The sequence below is a fragment of the Olea europaea genome, unplaced genomic scaffold (genome assembly GCF_002742605.1).
Source record: "Olea europaea var. sylvestris unplaced genomic scaffold, O_europaea_v1 scaffold1713, whole genome shotgun sequence".
NCBI lineage: Eukaryota > Viridiplantae > Streptophyta > Magnoliopsida > Lamiales > Oleaceae > Olea > Olea europaea.
In genome coordinates this window covers 87,540-109,757 of record NW_019234824.1, presented here as the reverse complement: position 1 = coordinate 109,757, position 22,218 = coordinate 87,540, and the positions used below count along the sequence as shown (strand labels likewise).

At 34.2% G+C, this 22,218-nt stretch overlaps 2 protein-coding genes and 1 pseudogene across 2 annotated transcripts; 1 reads left to right on the top strand and 2 right to left on the bottom strand.

Annotated features, from left to right (window-relative positions):
- Positions 1–1,349: 1,349 nt before the first annotated feature.
- Positions 1,350–2,287, bottom strand: LOC111377739. The gene is made up of 2 exons (XM_023000864.1): positions 2,118–2,287; positions 1,350–1,785 (listed from the first exon to the last, which is right to left on the bottom strand). The coding sequence occupies exons 1-2, from the start codon at positions 2,285–2,287 to the stop codon at positions 1,350–1,352; spliced, it is 606 nt and encodes a 201-aa protein (XP_022856632.1).
- A 3,826-nt stretch (positions 2,288–6,113) lies between these two features.
- LOC111377738 lies at positions 6,114–14,977 on the top strand (annotated as a pseudogene).
- A 4,459-nt stretch (positions 14,978–19,436) lies between these two features.
- LOC111377737 lies at positions 19,437–22,108 on the bottom strand. Its single transcript, XM_023000863.1, has 6 exons — positions 21,454–22,108; positions 21,199–21,335; positions 20,572–20,940; positions 20,150–20,154; positions 19,695–19,709; positions 19,437–19,602 (listed from the first exon to the last, which is right to left on the bottom strand). Exons 1-6 carry the CDS (start codon positions 22,106–22,108, stop codon positions 19,437–19,439), a joined length of 1,347 nt encoding a protein of 448 aa, XP_022856631.1.
- Between the last annotated feature and the right edge of the window lie 110 nt (positions 22,109–22,218).

Sequence of the window (22,218 nt, the reverse complement as noted above, 5' to 3'; positions counted from 1 at the left end):
CTTTTGTTTCATGCACCTGTTCATTTTGATACTTTAACAATTTTTTTAAATATACTTCTCTCTATTAAGCAACTAAGTGACCCATGTAGCGAGTTTTCAGCCGATGACTCCCAAATCAAATGACCATAGGGCACCAGGTTTTAAGGACCGTTGCATTCTTAATTGCTCGAGTAAAAAAGGCTCCGAAGAAAGGTTCTTTTTACTTCTTTTAATTGCCAAGATTAGTGCAATGCCCCTTATTAAACACTTATTCTCGAAACCGAACCCCTAACTTGAGGTTTTCATCCCAATTCATCTTATTAGCTCTAGATAATCCACACAATCATTTCACACATGGAATCCTTACTTATCTCAATGTTTCTCTATACTAGTTTAATCATCTCCAAATTCTCCTAAAAGAGATTTTATGGTCTTATGTATTTGTGTTGTTTCGACTTTTTTAATCAACTATGTTCAACTTTCTCCTTATACAAACCAAGTGATCAATTCATAATGCAAAACATGAATATCGTGCTCAATAGAGATCGAGTTTCACATCAACAAGTGTCAACTAACTCAACATATAATTCTTCCACAGTTCTTAGTTAATTACATAGTTCCAATATATGCATCATTGCCAGCAAGGCCATCCAACCCACACAAGCACACAAAAGTTAAAAACAGTTGTTGTTGTTGTTGTTATTATTATTATTATTATTATTATTATTATTATTATTATTATTGTTATTATTATTATTTTATAAAAACACATCAATCATGCGAAAAGAAGTAAATCACATGCAAGCAATGAAGATTACGTATTAAACCACCCCTAAACTTAAACTCGCCATTGTTCTCAATGTATTAAAACATAATTAAGAATGTAAAGGGATGGGAAAGAAAATGACGAAGGTACTCCTCGAATTTTTCTATTGAACATGGAATGTCCTGTAGGTTACGGCTAGACAATTTTTCTTATCATGCTTTCCTCTTGGCTTATGTTGGTTTGAGTGTTCCACGACGTCATGTTCCTGCATATGTCAATCACATCGAATATTAGAGATCAAATAATCTAGAATATGTATTACTTAGTCCAAACACTCGAAATAACTAATATTATATTTAAGGGCCTCAGTGAAAACATGATCGAATGATGACACCATATAAATTTAAACGTGCCTAAATTTAATTCAAACTAATAATTAAAACAAGTCTATATGCAATGCGAAGCAGAAAACAAAATAAATAAAAAGTTTAGAAATTGGGTTGCCTCCCAATAAGCGTTTAACTTATAATCTTTAGTTAGACTTTGTTGTTTTGGCTATTCATGGTGGTTCGAAGAGGGAATTTTCACCTCTGCATTTTATGCACTAATTGCACTTCCTTATTTCATCTTTCATCCTCCACAAAATCAAGTTTTCATTACTGTCCTTACCAATAATTTCACCTTCATTTGGCCTGCCTTTGTAGCTCTTCCAATGATCAACTCGTTGGCAATACTCAAAGTAAGATGATTGCTTGATTGCATTCTTCATAGTGAAGCTCTGTTGCTTATCCTCTATCCTCAAGATTATCTCATTAGCATCAAAATCTAGCAAGGCTCGACTTGTAGACAAAAATGGTCGTCCCAAGATTATTGGCATATGATTTGCCTCTTCTATGTTGAGGATGATGAAGTCAGCTGGAAAAATAAACTTCCCCGCATTGATGAGCATGTCTTTGACTATTTTGTAGGGGTGTTTCAGTGATCGGTCCGCTAGCTGAAGGATAATAGATGCCGCCTTAGGAACTCCTAATCCTAGTTTCCTGTAAAGAGGTAAGGGAATTAAATTAATACTCGCTCCTGAATCAATTAAACAATTTATATCATTTAGATTTCCTATGGAGCAAGGTAGAGTAAAACTCCATGGATCTTTAAGTTTGGGAGGGATCCTATGCTAGATGATCGCGCAGCATTTTTCAGATAGTGCTATTGTTTCATGCTCAGGCATTTTCCTTTTCTTAGTCAACATTTCCTTCAAAAATTTAGAATAGTTTGATATTTGAAGGATAGCGTCGATGAATGGAATGTTGACATGTAGCTTTTTAAGGACCTCCAAGAATTTCATAGCTTGCTTCTCCAAGTTGGCTTTTGCAACCTTTGAGGAGAAGGGACCGGGGGTGTTAGTGTAGTGCCAAGAATATTTGCCTTAAGTTGTGAACTATCTGAAACTATCTTTTGATCATTTTCTATTGTTTCTTCAGACTGTTCCATCGGATCTTTCCCCGTGGTAGGCACTTGGTTCTCCTCAGTCCCCTTCTTTTTCATTATGATTTTTGATAGCTGAACACCACTCCTAGTAGTGATGGCCTAAACCTGCTGCACTATTGGTTGCCTTCGTAGTCTCTGAGGAAATGGAATGGGTAGCACATACGCCTTGCCAAGGTTGGTGGGAGTGAATGATGGAAGCTCAATAGTTGCATAATTTACCGCCTCAACTGCAAATACCTGCTTCCGTGGTTTCTTCCCTGTGTCGCTTGGTAAGGGAACCGATGGTCTAATAGCTATTGCAGTTGCGATCTATCCCACCTGCTGTTCCAAATTCTTGATAGACGCCTGCTGATTTTGAAAGTTAGTTTCAGTCTTAGTAATGTATTGAGCCAGCAAATCTTCCAACGATGGCTTTCTTCCTTGCTATTGTTGCTATTGGAACCCTGATGATTTATTCTGATTGTTACCTCATTGTCCTTGTCCCTGATTGCTAGACCATGAAAAGTTTGGATGATTCCTCCAACCCGAATTAAATGTGTTAGAGAAGGGACTATTTTGCTGTCTCTGAAAGTTCTGTGCATAGCTCACTTCTTCAAACTGGTAAACATGTGTAGATGCCAAAAGGCAGTGCGTAGTATTATGATCAGTTCTACAACCTTCACAAACCGGTGGAGATTGGTGTACCATGTTAACTGACTGAGATAGATTGTCTATTTTCATTGTAAGAACTTCCATTTGTGCAGCCAGTGCTGTCACTGCATATACATTATGTAACCCTACCGTCTTCCTTGGAGCTTCCCTATCGGTTGGCCACATCGATTGATTCTCAGCTATTCTTTCATATAAGTCATATGCTTATGCTTCATCCACATCAAATTTCATCACCAATTCTCCTGCAGAAGCATCTATCATATTTCTGAATTCTTGCTTTAGACCGTAGTAGAATAGATATTGTTGAGTCTTTTTAGGGATGTCAAGGCTGGGGCATTTCCTGAAAAAATTCTTGAATCTCTCCCATGCCTTGGGATAGCTCTCGAGATCTTTCTGCTTGAAAGTGTGGACTTTATTCCTGACTTGATAAACTCGAGAAGGTGGAAAAAATTTCATCATGAATTTTTGAACCATATCGTTCCAAGATTGAATGCTCCCGGGTGGTAAACTAAGAAATCATTCCCTAGCAGTGTCCTTCAAGGTATGAGGGAATAATCTCATTCAAAATGCATCTGTTGATATTCCTTCGTGACTGATTACCTCACGTAGCATAAGAAACGCCGAAATATGTTCATGAGGATTCTCTGTGGCTTTTCCAAAGAACTGGATGTCTTGATGATTTTGGAACAAATTGATGACATCTGGTCTAAGGTGAAAATTAGGTTGTCCAAAGGAAGGATATACTACAGCTGATTGCACTGGTGCTGGAATTGGATTAACATAATCTCCAACTAAGATAGGGACTTCGTTCTAGATAGCTCTCGGTTGATTTGGCTACGGTATTTGCTCGTGAAGCTGAACATGATTTTGTGGTTGATTTTGGTTATCGGCTATTCTTCTTGCTTGACGTTGAACTCTTCTACGATTTCTAAATGTTCTTTCTATTTAGTGGTCTATTGGAAAAAAAATCTGGCTTGTCAGGATTTTGCATAAACTAAAGTCGCCTAAAAAGTGTAATGGTAGCCTAAAAACAACAACTAAAAATAAAATAAAAACACAAACAATATAAAAAAAAGATAAATAATAAAAATAAAAACGAATCTAAAATATCTAATAAGTAAAATTAACACCGTTATACTCGGCAACGGCGCCAAAAATTTGTTCGTCGAAATCTCGCAAGCGTACGGATTCGTTGTACAAGTAATAATTGTGATAAAAGAGTTATCGTCCCATAGAAAATAAGGTCTAATTTCAATGTATTCGATATAATTAAATTCGTGTGATTAACTAAAAGTTGATGTTTGTTTGAATAGCTAATTAAGTTCTATAACTAAAAATTGCAAAATTAATGAGAATTTGTTTTAGAATTCAGATGAGTGAATGTATTGGATTTTCGACGCCACTGATCAACTCTTAGTTCTAATTCTTAACCTATGACAATTATCTCAACTCATGTAATAGTGATGATCGATAATTTCACTTTTATTTATTATTCTTTCTTAAGATATAATAAACCTATGATTACCACGAGATGATCCTATTCTTAATCCAAATTCATATGGCAAACACGCATTGATGTATAGGATTATCAAACATGATCACATACGTCACAAATATTATTCCTAACATTCATTGTCCATGCGTTCCAATAACAGTGTTCTACCTACTGTGAGTTTTCCAATAATATGAATAAGAAACTTATTGTCCTAATAGTGTGCAAACATTAAAACAATATGGATATGCATATTAAAGAAATCACAACACAAGAATTAAGATAAAAACATAATGTCTTCAATTAAAAACTAAAAGTCGATCAGTTTTGTCATTCATTCAACACAAAGATATTTAGCCTAGCATATTAATGTAGGAAAAACAGGAAAAATAAAAGAACGACATCACCCGAATCATTAAAGTATGAAAATAATATGAAATCCTGCACTTTATGCCTTCAATTTCGAATCCAAGTAATGAAGTCTTGTTCCTGAATGTATGTCCCGCTCTCTTTTTCCTCTTTGTCAGCTTGCAAGATGTTAGAAAATTAGGTTCTCCCATGTCTTAGCCGACTTTTGGTATAAATATGCTATAAAAAATTTCAAACCAAGACTTTCCAGAACAAAATACGGAATCAGAATTTTTTTATCGAAGTTGAACCATGCGTACACATGGTTCATCATAGTAGCCTAAATTGAGTTTCGGAAGTTCAATTTTCCAACCGTGCGTACGCAAGGCCTGCAGGCCCATGCGTACGCATAGTTCAATTATTTTAGAGGCCAATTTGCAATTTGGTCCTTGAACTTTTTGAAGTGTGTGTTTTGGTCCTTTTTCCAAAATTTCTTGTCCCATTAACTTCTCTTCAACTCCAATTGACTCTTGGTGTTCTCAACTCATCGTTCTTTGGTCCAATTCAACTTTTGAATTATTGCATTTTAGTCCCCAAACTTTGCCCTTGATGTAATTGAGTCTTTTTTCCTGCTTATTTTCTTTATTCTCGTATCTTCCATTGATTGTAATCTACACACAATATATACATAGGATTAAGTCATATTTCATCAAATTCATCAACAAATACTCAATTTTAATGGCCTAAATAAATGTAGAAAATACACTTATCAAAAAGTAAAAATCGAACTAACCTTGGGACAATGGACCTTTCAACGGCCTTTTTTTCATATAAAAATGATTGTTAAGGACTAAGTGATTGAGCGTATGCTCGGATGACTTATATTAAAGATAAGCAACAAATATGTGGCTTATTTTTAATATGAACTTATTAACATTCAAAATAAGTCAACATAAGTCACATATTTGAAATTTATCTTTTAGATATATTACATTATATGAATAACTTTATTATTATAATCTTATTTAAGGGTCTAATGACTCATAATTTTTTATAAATCGGGTTCTAGTTCAACATTAATTTGGATCGAACCATTTGATCTTTTAGCTCTTTTATCTTTTTTAATTCAATGCTCGAACTGATTTTTCTAAGTTTTAGAAATATTAACTAATTGTTCCATATGGGTGGACACGAGTTGGCAAAGTCTCCAATTTTCAAGATTCTAAATAACCTTATTTATTTTTAACAAATAAAGGGGATATTAAATTTGACCTAGCCAAATTCATTGCAAAATACCTTGTCATAAGATTTACGTGATCACTCCAACAATTATTAAGCAATGATGGAACCACATGAGGTCCAGAACTACTCTAATTTTCGTATTTCCTTAGTAAATTACAAATAAATTAAAGTTTCACAGAGACACAACCACATTTGACCTTCTCTCTCGTTATAATCGGTTGAACTGTAAATATGCCTATCGATCAATACAATATTAGCTTACAGCGAAAACACGAAATCTATAGCCTTTTGTCCTAAAAAGTAGAAGAAATTGTAACTGGGGCAGGGAATATTTCTGTTTTATGAATCATGGATAAGGATAACAAGCACAACGGCTCTAGAACAAATAAGGTTGCCCCGGTGGTGGTTTTCAAGGAAGCACAAGGAAGCGGATCCATTTCAATTTAATGTGAAATCAGGCACAACGTGTTATCCTCTTTAAAAATTTCTGGTGTCTTTACATTGATTTTCAAGAATTTTGAGTTTGAATAGCCTGTTTATGCATGCAGATGGCGGCGAAGAAAATGATGATTACATGGATGGTGTCGCCGATGGATTGTCTGAGAAGGATCCATGCATTTCTACCAATACATTGAGGTGAGAGTTTAGGAGAATGTTTGTGTGGGCCGGTAGGTTGGGACACGTAGCGTAATCAACTAGCTCGTTAGTCATTAGGTTAGACGTAGATAAGATGGGGGAGCAAGTGCTCTTGCGGTTGTGTTGCAAGGGTAATTTGGGGATTAAAGTTCTATATAAACAACCTTATTTAACCTTATTCAAATTAGCGGCTTTTTTTTTTTTTTTTTTTTTGCATCGTACAGTGAACGTAGGCATATTGTCGCACCATTTAAATTTCTGTATGTCAATTTTTTATTGTTCTTCTTTTTTTGATTTTACTGTTCACATTTGCTCAACACCATCCTTGAATACTTCCTATATTGAGGAGCGGGGTGAATATTTTTGACTTTACAGAGTTTTTGTGGGTACCTGGAATGTGGCGGGAAGGTCCCCTGTGGGATGTTTGGCTGTAGATTTGGATGAATGGTTGAATCTCAAAGATGTAGCAGATATATATGTTCTTGGGTACGTTAAAGACACTTTTACTTCAACGTAATCAGGAAAATCTTTTCTAAGGTCAACATTTCTCCAAACTGCAGATTTCAAGAAATTGTACCTTTAACGGTGAAACTGTAATTGGAGCAGAAGATCCAACAGAGGCTACCAATTGGAACCTACTAATTGGAAAAACTCTTAATAACAAATATAGATGTCCTTGGTTAACGCCTCTGCTGAATCCAATCGCTACTAACGAAGGAATTACTGACTGTGAAAGACGAACTAGTATTAGTGGTCTGACCACAACTCCAGTGCATGGGCAGCAAAGTAAGTACAAATTAATGGCTAGCAAGAAGATGGTGGGTGTCTTTATCAGCGTATGGATGAGAAGGGAATTGCTGGAAAAATACAACATAGCAGGAGTGCAAGTTTGTTCAGTGGCTTGTGGTATCATGGGTTATTTGGGTAAAAAAGTATCAGTTTCCGTCAGTATGTAAATTGATGGAACGACTTTTTGCTTCATAGCAACGCACTTAGCTTCTGGCGAGAAGAAAGGCGATGAAAGGAGAAGGAATCATCAGGTGTCGGAGATTTTTAGGCGCTCATATTTCCCACACCTCCTTGAAGATGGCGAGGGTCTTCTTCCCCTTACCATCTTAGAGCACGAGTAAGTTGAGTTTCCAGCAAAGATAAATGAAAGAATCTAATACGAGATCTATGTTCTTTTCATGTAAATTTCTAATTTTGACAGAATATTAAAAAATTCATCTGGAATTCAAGATAGAACCTAATATCCTAAGTACTAAGCAAATAATTTTAGATCCAGACCACTGGCAAACGCTCTCACATCGCAACTTGTGAGAAAACCAAAATATTTATCATCAAGATCATAAAAGAAAAGGGAAATCCGTAGCCTATACCTATTTTATATATGTATGGAAGAAAATATGGTAAAGATAAGTTTACCGGATCGGGTTATTTTAACATTGCTTACGACAAAATTTGTTCTTTGTACAGCAGTTGATTATTCTTGCTTGAAGATCTTAACTACGGACTATATTTAGAAGACAACATGGCAAGGCATTTCATTAGACAGCAAGATTGGACAGCATTGCAGAAGTTTGATCAGTTGCGGAGGGAACTAGATGAACGTGGCATATTCCAGGGTTGGAAATGTTGGTATCATGATCTAGTTTAAAATTATATTTTCAGAAATAAAACGTATTAAAAATTGCAGAAACTTAAAAGGAATCAAGAACACAGAGAATTTTTCGCCACAAAGGACCCGAATGTTCAGTCCTACGACCTACTCACCCGTTGAATATCTACAAGTGGATAAAGCTTTAGATCCACTAAGAAATCACCAAGAAAAGTTACAATATGTACGAAGAAATCAGAGATTTTTTCGATGTTAACTCTAGCCTCAACACACAGTACAAAATCACTCCAAATCACTAAGAACCTTTCTCACAGTATACATCAAGTGTAGAATCTTAGAATCACTCAGATTTTCAAATCAAGAAACTCACAAAGAATATACGGTATGGTTAGAGAAAAGAAGGAGAGAAAACCCTAAAACACAATGTTCAATCGTCTCTAAAATGAATGGCTAAACAATACTTTAAGCAGTCGGTCAAAAAGCCACAGATCAACAATTGGGAGATGGCCAAGTGTACGTCCCGATCAAGCATCAAATAAATGAAGATGCGCGTTTAAAAGAATCACGTTTTCTTCACCCGGATTGAATAATTATCCACACTCAACAACATAGGCCCAAATATTATGGACCAAGAATATGAGGCGGCCCAAATACTTAACAATCTCTACCTTGTTGAACTATTCTTGGTAATTTCTAGGGTCTAGGCATCAACTTGTTTCATTTGCTCTTATTCACCTGTAAAAACAAAAATGAGAAAGTTAGTACATATCTAAAACTATACAGCTTGATTTTTTTAAACACACTACCTTTCAAGTGATGTTTAGAATCTTCAAGCAGTTTTTAAACTTAGTTAAAGGCAGTACTTTGGTCCCTAAATCAGAGGAATTAAATTATGTTGGAATTTTTACTAAACTGATCAGACACTTTTCAACCATGTTTCTCACAAAGTGAAATTTAATGTCAACATGTTTTGTTCGATCATGATACATAGGATTTTTGCTGAGATGAATAGCACTCTGATTGTCAGTATAAATTCTAATAGAATTATTTATGAATCCAATATCATTTAATAACCCTCTCAACCAAAGACCTCCTTTAACAGCATCACATGAAACTATATATTCTACCTTTGTGGATCACGAAGCAACTAACTTTTGCAATTGGGATTTCCAACTAATGCACCCATCACACAAAGTGAAAAACATATGATGAAGTTGACCTTTTCTTATCTAAGTCTCCAGCAAAATCGGAGTCAATGTATCCTTTAAGAATTATACCTTCTTTGCTGTTTTTTTCAAGTATTTTCTTCACATAAGCACATTGCTTTAAGCATAAGGTGCAATCTTTCCTATTCTTTTCTATTTCCATTCCAAGAATCTTCTTAACTTGTCCTAAATCTTTCATTTCAAATTCAAATTTTAATTTCACTTTAATAAAATCAATTTCAGATCTATTTGGGCAAGCAAGTAACATATCATTAACATATAAAAGTAAATAAATGGATTCAGGTCCACTTGACCCTTTGAAAAAAAAAATAGGAATCATAATTGCTTTTGGCAAAACCCAAGGTTTGAATAAATGAATCAAACTTCTTATACCATTGCCTGGGAGCTTGCTTCAAGCCATAAAGTGATTTTCTTAATAGGCAGACTTTTTCGATTTTAGTTTTTTCTTCAAAATCTTTAGGCTGATTCATGTAAATGGTCTCATCAAGGTCTCCATTTAAAAAAGTAGTCTTTACATCTAGCTAATCAAGTTTCCAATTAAAATGGGCAGTTAAGGCAAGCAAAATTCTTATAGTTGTGTATTTAGCAACAGGTGAAAAAATTTCATTATAGTCCACTCCTTCATTTTGGGTAAACCCTTTAGCAACCATCCCAATTTCGTATCTTTTATCTCCAATACTAGAGTCCCCTTCTTTTATCTTGAAGATCCATTTACAATCCACAACTTTCTAATTTTTAGGTTTATTCACTAAGATCCAAGTTCCATTTTTAATCAATAATTATATTTCTTCATTCATGGCTTCTTCCCAAAACTTGGATTCAGAACAAGTTACAACTTCTTCAAAGGTAGAAGGTTCAGAATTTATAGAGTTAAGAGCAGAGAAAAAAATAACAAATTCATCATCTCTGATCCTAGAAGATGGAAACCTATTCCTCTTATCTCTATCTCTAGTCAATTGGTAATCAGTTAGGGATGGATTTATTAATTCAGTTTCATCTTCAGGTTCACTCAGACCCTGATTAATATCTGATTGGGTGGTCTCCACCTCAATTAAGTCATTCTGATAATTTGATTCATTTGTTTGATTTCAATAATAGCCTCTTTCATAGGTATAGATTCAGCAGATTCTATCCCAGATGATGATGTCTTGCAAGGTAATTCATTTTCATTGAAGATGACATTTCTACCAATGATAACCCTATAACATTTTTGACAGTTAACCCAAAGTTATACCCTTTAGTTTCCTCCCCATACCCCCAAGAAGACACACTTCAAGGATCTTGGTTCAAGTTTACCTTCATTTTGATGGGAGTATGCAGTACAGCCAAAATCTTTAAGTTCATTATAATTAGGTATAGAGTTTGACCACAATTTTCCTGGGACTTGAAAATCAATGGCACTTGATGGACTTCTATTTATAAGATATGTTGCTGTTTTCAGGGTCCACCCTAAAAGAACTCTAGAAGTTCAGAACTATGTAATATACATCTAACCTTCTCCAATAAGGATCTATTCATCCTTTCAGCAACTCCATTCTGCTGAGGGGTGTATGTTACGATTCTATGCCTTAGAATTCCAAATTACAGAATTCAGAGCCATTATCAGTCCTTAGTCTTTGATTTTCTTATTGGTTTGATTTTCAATTATTAATTTCCATTGTCTGAAATTTTGAAAAGTATCAGACTTGTGCTTTAAGAGAAAAGCTCATATTTTTCTTAAAAAATCATCTACAATGAGCAGGTAAAATCTAAATCCACTCAGAGTATTTGCAGATACTGGACCCCAAAGGTTAGCATGTAAATATTCTAAAATAATAGTAGATTTGTGGGTTCCAGATTTAAAAGGTAATTTGCTTTGCTTTCCAATTATGCAATCTTCACAAAAACTTAGCTTTTCAATATTATCTTTTCCAAAACATCCCATTTTTTTTTTTAAATTGTCAGTCCCTTTTCAGACATGTGGCCAAGTTTTCTATGCCATATTAATGACTTATCAAAGGATGAATTAATAGTTGGAGAGCCATAACCTACTAAAGGTTCAGCTTGAAGAGTACATATGCCATTTATTTTAGGAGATGATATGACTTCTTTATTATTAAGGATCAATCTTATAAGGTTTTTATGAATCCTTATGTCATACTTCTCATCCAATTCTCCAAAAGAAATCAAGTTTCTTTTTAGTTCAGGTACATATCTGACTTTATCAAGTTCAAGTATATAGTTGTTGCTTAATAGAAGATTCAATTTTCTAGTTTTCCTTATCTGACAACTCATGTTATTTCCTATTTGAACTTGTCCTCCACTAAGATCAACAAGTTCAGTAAACCAATCTTTAATTGGGCACATATGCAACCAGAATGTAGCACCCATTCTGTTGGGTCACTATTGGGGGTATTAACAAGAACAACTCCTTGAATATTAGGTTCATTCTTGCAGATAACAGCTGCAGAACCATCAGTATTTTGTGTGTACTTCAAATTAGAAATTTTCTTAAAACAGTCTTTTATCAAATGTTATGTTTTCCCACAGTAGTAACACTTTCTAAGTTGGTTCTTGTATTTTGCTTGGCTCTTGTTTTTATCTCTGAACTTAGGGTTCTGATAGTTTTCTTTCTTGTGAGAGTTAAAGTTACATTGATTTTTTTTTTTTTTGGTTTAGTTTTTCCTTTATGTGTAACCCTTCACTATACTTGGATTCTTTTGAATCAGTTTTAAGTTCAAGTTCCCTATTTCTTAAGGCAGAGGTTACTATATCAACTATGAGTTCTTGTCCTCCATACTCCAAGGCATTTCTAATTTCCCTATATCTGTCACTTAGAGAGTTCAGTAAGGCAACAACTTGTTGGCCTTCAGATAATTCTTCATCGCAATTCTCTAACTTCTGAACTAGTTTTATGAATCTATCAATGTTCTCTTCTAGGCCTAAGGAAGAATCAGATCTAAAATTATAAAACTACCTCAAAAGATAACAAATATTTGTTAGGTGTGGATTTAGTTAGATAAAGGGTTTTCAATTTAGTCCATAAGGCCTCAGCAGAAGTTCTTTCACCTACTTTCCTAATTACACTATCAGAAAGATTAAGGAAAATAGAACTCCAAGCAATATCATCTAACTCTCTTCTCCTATAGGCACTAGTTTCAGCAGGCCAATTACCATCAAGTGCAACAGCACATCTCTGTTGTAACAAGAGAGCCCTCATTTTCTTGCGCTAGAGACTAAAGTCTCCAGTACCATTTCAGGTCTCAATTTAAAGTTTATATGCAGTAGACATTGTGATAAATACAATAACATGATCATAGAAATTGAAAGTAAAAATGCAATTGCCAATTTTGAAACAATTTAAGGGGTGGTAACCGTTAATTCCAATACTCCCTCAAATTCTCAGATCCTCGTATGAGATCTTGGATAAAGAAAGGTACTGGAGGACAACTTACCTTAATAACCAGCTCCAAAAATTAACACAGGTGATCAACCGTAAGGAGAGAGTTCAGATACTCTAGAAATGAACAAAGAATTTCAATATTTATGCAGGGAATCAACGAGTCATAAAGACTCAGCATGAACTCGGTAGGAATCGGACAGAGTCGACCCAACTCACCAGGAACTCAGTATGAGTCACAAGAACGAGAAGGACTCAGTAATGAGTCAACTCGAAAATCACCACAACTCAACAGAAACAACAGATCGTTACGAGTCAAGAGCGAGTTACAATGATTTTCCAAAGAAAAGTTTGAACAGAACACAGTGTCAACTAATCACCGTAGATCTCACAGATCTACACAAAAGGGGTAATTCCATTCCTTAAAGAGATCTAACCAGAAAGTTGGATCGAAGATAGATTAGTAAAAACTTTCAAGAAAAACAAATTTTCTTATCACAGCAAACCCCTTCCAATATTAGATCTGCAATTTTCAAAAAATTATAGGCATTTTGTTTTGAAAAACCAAACCCTAATGCAATTCTTTTCAAAGAAAAGGCTCTGATACTACTTGTTGGTATCATGATCTAGTTTAAAATTATATTTTCAGAAATGAAACTTATTAAAAATTGCAGAAACTTTAAAGGAATCAAGAACAAGAAGAATTTTTCGCCACAAAGGGCTCGGATATTCAGTCTTACAATCTACTCACCTATTGAGCATCCATAAGTGGATAAAGCTCTAGATCTACCAAGAAATCACCAAGAAAAGTTACAATATGTATGAAGAAATCAGAGGTTTCTTCGATGTTTCCTCTAGCCTCAACACACAGTACAAAACCACACCAAATCACTAAGAATCTTTCTCATTGTATACATCAAGTGTAGAATCTCAGAATAACTCAGATTTTCAAATCAAGAAAATCACAAAGAATATACGGTGTGGTTAGAGAGAAGAAGGAGAGAAAATCCTAAAACACAAAGTTCAACTATGTCTAAAATGAATGGCGGACTGACTTTCATTCATTATCATTAGGCCAACTTACGGACTGATGCGTGCCACTTCATTTGGGAGAAAAGAATCATAGATATGCCGATCACGGGATACGAATGAGCCGTAGAGCCTACTTCCCCCACCACCATGCCAAATAATACTTTAAGCAGTCGGTCAAAGAGCCACAGATCAACGGTTGGGAGATGGCCAAGTGTACGGCCCGATCAAGCATCAATTACATGAAGAGGCGTGTTTAAAAGAATCACATTTTCTTCACCCGGCTTGGAAAATTATCCACACTCAGCAACATAGGCCCAAATATTATGGACCAAGAATATGAGGCAGCCCAAATGCTTAACAGGAAAGAGGGAAACATAGAATTTGCACCAACGTACAAGTATTCTTCCTCAAACTGAATAGATATTCAGGTGGAATTACAGGTAGAGCAGGAAAGAAGAAAAGAACTCCTGCGTGGTATGTTGAAGCCCTGACAACTTCATTGATTATGTTCCTTGTTTTTTGTCATGAATTCCTAATTGCCTTGGGCCATATCAAGAAAATCTTAATTAGCTGGTGTGTTTGTCTTCAACTTTATAATTTTTAAGAGAATGCTTCACTAAAAATCAGAAAACTAACTCCACCTATCTTCCCATGGTAAATGAATGAGCTGTAATATGGTTAGAACTTTGAATTTGCAGGTATGACAGGATTCTATGGTATGGCAAAGGAGTCAGGCAACTTTCCTATTTCCGGAGTGAAAGTAAGTTCTCTGATCATCGGCCTGTCTCAGCCCTTTTCTGTACACAAATTGAAGTAGGGAAATCTGGCAATCCAAGGTTCACTGCTGTTCCGACCACCTTCCTCCCAAAAACTCCTAGCAGAACTGTATGTACTCTCATAAATTTAAAATTGTTCTATAGGATAGATGATTTGCTATAATTATACAGGATGGATTACATAAATTTGATATCAAGCACTAATTCTTAAGTTTCTCCTGTGAATGCTATTGCAGCATGGACAGGAGAGAACTATCGAAGAGGTCCCATCCACATTGCTATCACTAATTGGCAAGGATATGGAAGTTTCACAAACATATACGCAAGCTTGTATATCCGGTAGATGATAAAACTTCATTTGATTAATTGTGTTGATACTGAAGAGATTCATAAATTTACCCCAACCTCTCCATTGGAAAGAAATATGAGAGAAGATGGGATACTAAAAGAATACTCCTTATATGTGACGAATTTCCTGCCCAGAAAATTGAAAGCGACAATTTGCCAAATTTTGAGTATGAAAGAGTAAATCTGGAAAAGTGAAGTGTGAAACGAAATCGAAGTGTTCCATACGCATTATGAAATACACGTCCAGTCAACCAACCCGCTCTATTCAAGATATGCAAATAACTATCTGCTTTATTCAGGATTTGGAAAAAACCATAGTATTAAATTGTGATACAAAACAATAAAGATGCAAAAGCACAATTACTTATTACCGCTGGAGGACAATCCTCCTAATCCTCCAATAGGCTGGTGCAGTATAAAATGAATATGCTTTATGAACTAGACCAAGTAACTATTGATGAACCGCATAATGTTGTCTACCTTATCCGTCCATTCAGCTCAAGCGTCTTCCCGATAAAGCCATTCTCTGTGAAAATTTTGAAAAAAAAAAAGTTTAAAAGAAATGGTTCAAATATTACATTTCAAAATTTGAGAACTCAATTTCTTTAAAATTGCAAATCTATACCTGCTAGAACTTTCGTCACTCTTCAAATCATTGGATTATAGGTCACTGAAAGGCATATCAGGCTTGCAAATAATATATTCTCTGTTACAATCCGAGATTTTACTAGTAAAAAATCAAAAGTTGAATTGTTAAAGTCAAAGAGAAATAGGGACTAAAATGAAATAAATTATTTTAATTGGGACTTAATTTATTATGAAAGTATTTTGAAGGTTTAAGTTGAATAAAATAAAATTTTTGGGATCTACTTATATATTTTAGGAAGTTTAGGATTTAATTTAATATTATATTAAGGAAGAGGGACTTCCTTTGCAATTTTGAGTAAGTGGGCCTCTATATGACTAAAATTTGACCCATTTTGCAATTAAAACACACACTCAAACACACTAAAAATCAGGCAGTGAGGGGGAGTTCGGCAGAGGGAGAAAATTCGAGAAAATAGAGGAAGAAAAAGAGGGAGAAAGAAAGAAAGAAGAAGAAAGAAAAGGAGAGGGAAAGGAAGGTAAACTTGGGTTTGAGGTCTTCAATTTCTTCAAGAGGTAAAGACATAATTTTTTTGTATACAATGATGATGCTGAAATTTCTAAGGTTTAAAGTAGTTGGTTAATTTGTGGATATAAATTATAGATTAAGAGAAATTAGAACTATACCTTGTGAAGATTCCTTGATTGGTTAATTTCTATCTACCTTAAGGTAAGAAATATCAAATTCTAGTAAACCCTAGTTTTTTAAATTGGACGATTGAGTAAAAATTAATTGTGGAAATGATCAAGTGATGGAATTATTCACTTGAAAGAATAATTTTATGGAGCAAGATATATCTTAAATTGGTTGGAGTATGATTGCTAGTTTTCACTAGATTGAAAGGATAAATTATTTACATGCCTTGGATGAAGATTAATTGGAGGAATCGGTTATTAGTAAATGAACTAGAAAGTGGAATTAATTCCAATTGATTAAAGGAAAATTTGGAAATTTATTCAAATATCGAGAATTAATTTAGGTATTATATCATTAGAGATAAAAGTTTTTTTTGTTTTTGTTTTAATAGTGGTTAAATTGGTTATTTTGTGTCGTATTTCAGCTGGTAACAAGGATATCGAAAAAGCCTACCGACCATCTTAGGCTATAGCTTGACTTGTGGGTGGATATAAATTTATTTTTCAAAAATTAGTATTTATTAAATTTATATTAAATTAGAAAATTTATTATTTCATACAGTGGATTTGACAGCATAATTTTCAGAATAAAGTTGATTTATAAATAGTTATTTTTAAAGTTAAATCATTTCATTGGCATACTATTTCAGTATTAAATATTTCAGCATATTTAAAGTTATTTTTAAAACCATTAGAAAATACCCAGTTAATTTTACCATAGTGTATATTTGTGTGAATGTGTTTTCACAGTGTATGATCAGTTATAGTGATCTTATCCGCTCTGCACTATTGTGAATGTATTCTCCATAGTGTATAACCAGATTATAGCCTTTGGGCAGCTCTGCATGCGTATGACCAGAATTACAGAATTTCAAAATTTAATAACTTTGCTATGTATATCAGTACTAACCGATACATGAGTAAGGTTATTCCGGGTACTTTTTGTTGTGATTTTCAATAATTTACAGTTTATCAGTTTCATATTACAGAATTTAGTCATTTCAGTTTAAAGAATAAATATTTTAGCTTATAGTACCGTAAATGAACATTTTTATTATATACCAGTTTTCAGAAAGTTGGCATAAATGGAAATTATATACTTGCGAAATATCCACTCATTAAGTTGTAGGCTCATATTTTTTCATCACCCTTTCTCTTATTAGATAGTAGCTAAGTTAAACACCACTAGGGGCCAATTGATCTATCGAGTTGAGTCATGTATTGTCAAGCGCCTATGATTCATCTCTATCAGTTTATAAAGTTCATATTTGGCATAGACACATATTTTGATTAGAAATTAGTTACATGTCTTGGGCTTGCTGTATTTTGTATATATTATGCATTTGGGAACACCTGTTTGTAAATTATTGCAAAGGTCGAATTGTCAGTATAGTATTTTGAATAGTTGGTATTCTGAGGGGCCGGTGTACCTTATTTTAAACTTCATGTACATGTTTGGGATACTTGATTATATTCTGAGGTGGTTTTAGTCCATATTTTAAAGGGAAATTTGCCAAAATTTTTATTAAGTTTGTCGCAGATAAAGAAGGTCAAAGTTGCTTTAATGGTAGGTCCGACACTTAGTTGGTACTATCATCGACGCACGACACGTGTTGGGTCCTTTAGGGTGATTCAGGACGGGTTGCGTCATCCTCAGTCCAGAAATATGCAGCCATATGAAACACATGTGAATATTATGAAGTGTATATCTAAGCATGACAGTGTATGTATGTATTGTCCTCAATTACTGGAGTATACCTTAAGCGCTTCCAGTTGAGATCCAACTTTTGATATCTCATCCTGCGTCGGAGCAATCCTCACTTAAAAGTAACTCAAACTCAATTAATATTTGAAAAAGACTAAACTCGGAAAGTAATAAAAGCATGACTACTTGAGGAAATTCAATTTTTTTTTTTTTTTTTTTTTTTTTTTTTTTTTTTTTTTTTTTTTTTTTTTTTTTTTTTTTTGGTGAAATCGCAATAAAACTTACATTATAACTTAATTATCAAATTAAGACTGCAGAAATATAAAATAACAAATTCCTAAATTAATTGAAAAAGTATTTTCCATAATAACAACATATTTGGAAGAATGCGAACTTGTAGAGCTTGAATGGAAGCTCGCTCATCCTGCTCCGTACTCTCTTTGTGTCACTTGGCACCTTCATGCTCTGCATTCACTGCCTCCAGCTCGAATTGAAGCTCTTCGATACACTTCTTCTAATTCACAATTCTCCCATCTTCAAATTCACAAAAAATGTGAAATACGGGTATTCAATACTTGGCATTTCAATTTTCGCAACTATTTGGGATGTCATGCTGGAGAGAAATTTCGATTGGTTCTCCTTTTGATATATTTGGTCATTCTTTTATGTTAACTCCTTGAGATTTTCAGTTGCGAAATCGTGAATTATGGATAGGAGTCGCTTCTGTAGATCATTTCTCGTCTTTTCCTTTTTGAATCTCTCTGCGTTCAAGTTTGAACGCCATTGAATGAAGGAAGCGTTAATTATGATTTAACGTTTGTCCGATTTATATAGAGCTAGGCCAACCATTTAATTGGGTTGTGGAAACACCGTCCAATTAACAAATGGATTGGACTAGTTTTGTGAGTTGAGCACCATATTTGTCAAAACTTATAATTCATTACTGAGAAAAATTCATATCTAAGAGATTAATCCCTTATTTGGCACCCTTTAAAATTTTAAATTGTTTGTTATAGTATCATTTTCTACTACACATTCACACAATAAAATATTTTACACACAAATCAATAAAGTTTATTTATTTTTTCATCACACATTCTCAAAAAAATACTATTCAAAACTCTTTAACTTTTCAAATAATGGACAAGAAACGGGGGCTAAGTATAACACATTTCAAAACTAAGACAAGTTTTAAAACTTCAAAAAATCAAATTTTATTAATTTTATTTTTGAAATAATGAATTAAAAATATAATTTTAGTAATTAAATATATTAACGTCACAATTTTATACAACTTGGTCAGAAATTATTGAATTAGTTAGTCACAAATTGTTTCTTGATCACAAATAATTTTTTTATTGATCATAATTTATTTATCGATCACAAATTATCAAATTATTTAGTCACAAGTCATTTCTCAATCACATATAAATTGTGAGCCATATATTATTTATTGGTTACAATCAATCAAATTATTGATTACAAATACCCCACTCCATCCTACTCATGACCACCACATAGCCACAATCACCAACACCAACATTATTACCGCCAAACCAGATCACCAACATTACCACAACATCTGAACACACCATAGCAACTACATCACCACCATAGCACCATGATCGCCTCACTAGACTGCCAACATCACCATTGCATCAACCACAACACCACTATACACCATCAAAACGCCACCATAGCAACCACAACACTATCGCACCGCACTATACCATGGGAAAAGATTCCTGCAACAGATCGCACATATGTATGATATAAAATCACCACTAAAAATGAAACTCCGCGACTTCCGTTACTAGCGACATCTAGAGAGTGAGGAGTGAGAAGAGTGACTTGCGGTACTATGGTGCAAAGTAATATTTGCAACAGATACTACACGTATAGGAGAAAAAATCATCGCTGCAATAGATCTCTACAATTTTCGCTAGCAACATTGTTTAGAGAATAAGAAGAGATGAAGAGCGCCTTGTTGAGGGTGGTGGAAGGTAAAGAGAATGAAAAGTGATCGACGGTGGTGGAAGATAAAGAGAAGGATGAGTGGTGGATAGAGAGAGAATTGGGAGATATAGAATAAGTCAGCTGTATAGAGAGAGAGAGAGAGAGAGAGAGAGAGAGAGAGAGAAGATATTGAGAAATAATTAAGATATGTGATGGTAAGTAAACATACCACAACTATTTCACAATTACAACCATAAAAATAAAAAAACGAATAGAAGGAAATAGACAACAAGCTATAACCATGGTGGAATCAGATTATAACAACTTAATAGTAACAATTTGTGATCCTAGTATCCGCGACCCAGGGGCGACTTGATACACTGTATTTTGGAGCTGAAAGAAGTGTTACTTGACTTGGCCTTTACTCTTGTCAGCAGGGTCGGACCTGTGTTTTGCAGGGCCTGTGGCGAAATTTAGATTTTGGGCCCATAAATCATAGCAAGCAATTAATTTTTTTCATTTATAAGAGATTTAAGGAACTAGATTTGTCAACATAAATTCAAAAAATAAATCAAAAAAATGAAATATTTAAAATATGTATATTATAATTAAATAACAACGTGAAAATATTCTAAAAGATTACTTAAATACAACTTGTTTTGCAGTTTTTGAGGCAAAAATATCGATCAATTTTGTATAGTCGAGTTGTTCAACAATTTCTTTTTCAATTGATAACATGGTTAAACCATTCAATATTTGCCATGACATAGTTGACCGGATATAAGCCTTGATCAATTTCAATTTGGAAAAACTTCTTTCTGCTGTTGCAACTGTAACTGGAATGGTGAGCAAAATCTTGTAAGCAATGCAAACATTCGAAAAACAACTATTCATTTTCTTAAAGTAATATAGTACATCAATTGCTCTTTTTGTTTCGCTAGTTAAATAGCACCTCAAGACGATCAACTCCGAACAAAAATCATCACCTATAATGTCTGAATGTCCATTATGTTCTAAATACTGCTCAAGATTCATACAAGATTTCAGGAAACTGTCAACTTGCATACTCTTTAATCTATCCAAGTTAAACAAAAATCCAAATATCTTTTCATAATGTGTAAATTGTTCAAAACGAGTTTGAAGTGATGATCGAGCTTGATCAATTATAAAGAGAAAATACTCAACTCTAAAAGATTCTCTAGCCGAGTATGTTACCTCTTCAGTGCCACTTTCATCGAATTGCTTCTTTCTTCGAATGCTACGTCTCTCTTAAAATACAACTTCAATTCCCATTTCACTTGCCATTTGTTTAGCATCATCCATGGCACTAGCAAACTCAGATTCTCTATAATCTCCGAGAAATTTAATAAGTGCTTGTAAAAGTTTGATGGTTTCATTAATATCCATGTTTTCAGCTTGAAAAAAAAAATTTACTCACAGTATTGATTGCATGCAATAACTTATACCAAATTACTATGCCAAGCAAAAACTCAAAATTTTCAAGTTCATATATTGCTAAGGACTCAGCTTCACTTTTTGTTTTAGGATCTTCAACAATGTTTGCCAAGTCAAGTAAAGTGTCTCTTACTTGTACAGATTGTTTTTTTATAGGCTTGACATTTTCCACATGACTTTCCCAGCGTATCTGCAACAATGGCTTAAGTGTCAGACCTTGAACCTTATCTTTAAAAAATTTCCATTGTTTGGGAGAAGAAGAGAACACTGTGTAGATTCGCTGTATCACTCCAAAAAAGGACATAGCTTTCGAACAACAATTTTCCATATCACATGATGTTGGATTAAGGCTATGATAACCACATGGAGTATAGAAAGCTCTAGGATTAATTTCAAGTAACCTTTTTTGTACACCTCTATGTCTCCCGCTCATGTTAGCTCCATTGTCATACCCTTGACCTCTTATATTATCAATATCAATATCAAGCTCGAGATTCTTTAACACATTTTTAAGCTCGACGAAAAGTCCAAATCCTGATGCATCATGCACCTTCAAAAAGTCAATCCAATATTCTTGTACCATCGGCGAGTCTACCGAATTATCCATGCATCGTATTACTAGAGACATTTGTTCTTCGTTACTTGCATTTGGAGTACAATCAAGTATGACGGAAAAATATTTTGCATATTTCACTTTTGTGACAATTGCACTTCTCACCTCGTCTGCAAACATTTGTATCAATTCATTTTGAATCTTAGGGCCCAGATATGTATACTGAATCTCACGTGCTTGGGCACGTCCAATGCTCTATTTCTTTGTTGATGGACAATTGTATATGTTTT

What these genes read in the sequence shown, in the direction of transcription:
- LOC111377739 (XM_023000864.1), bottom strand. Translation starts at nt 2,287, where the DNA reads ATGAAAAAGAAGGGGACTGAGGAGAACCAAGTGCCTACCACGGGGAAA. An exon ending in CCGGTCCCTTCTCCTCAAAG is followed by an intron (nt 1,786 to 2,117) that starts GTTGCAAAAGCC and finishes ACCTCTTTACAG; the next exon opens with GAAACTAGGATTAGGAGTTC.
- LOC111377737 (XM_023000863.1), bottom strand. Translation starts at nt 22,108, where the DNA reads ATGTTTGCAGACGAGGTGAGAAGTGCAATTGTCACAAAAGTGAAATAT. An exon ending in TGAAGATCCTAAAACAAAAA is followed by an intron (nt 21,336 to 21,453) that starts GTGAAGCTGAGT and finishes TTTTTTTTCAAG; the next exon opens with CTGAAAACATGGATATTAAT. An exon ending in GTGAAATGGGAATTGAAGTT is followed by an intron (nt 20,941 to 21,198) that starts GTATTTTAAGAG and finishes AATCTTGAGCAG; the next exon opens with TATTTAGAACATAATGGACA.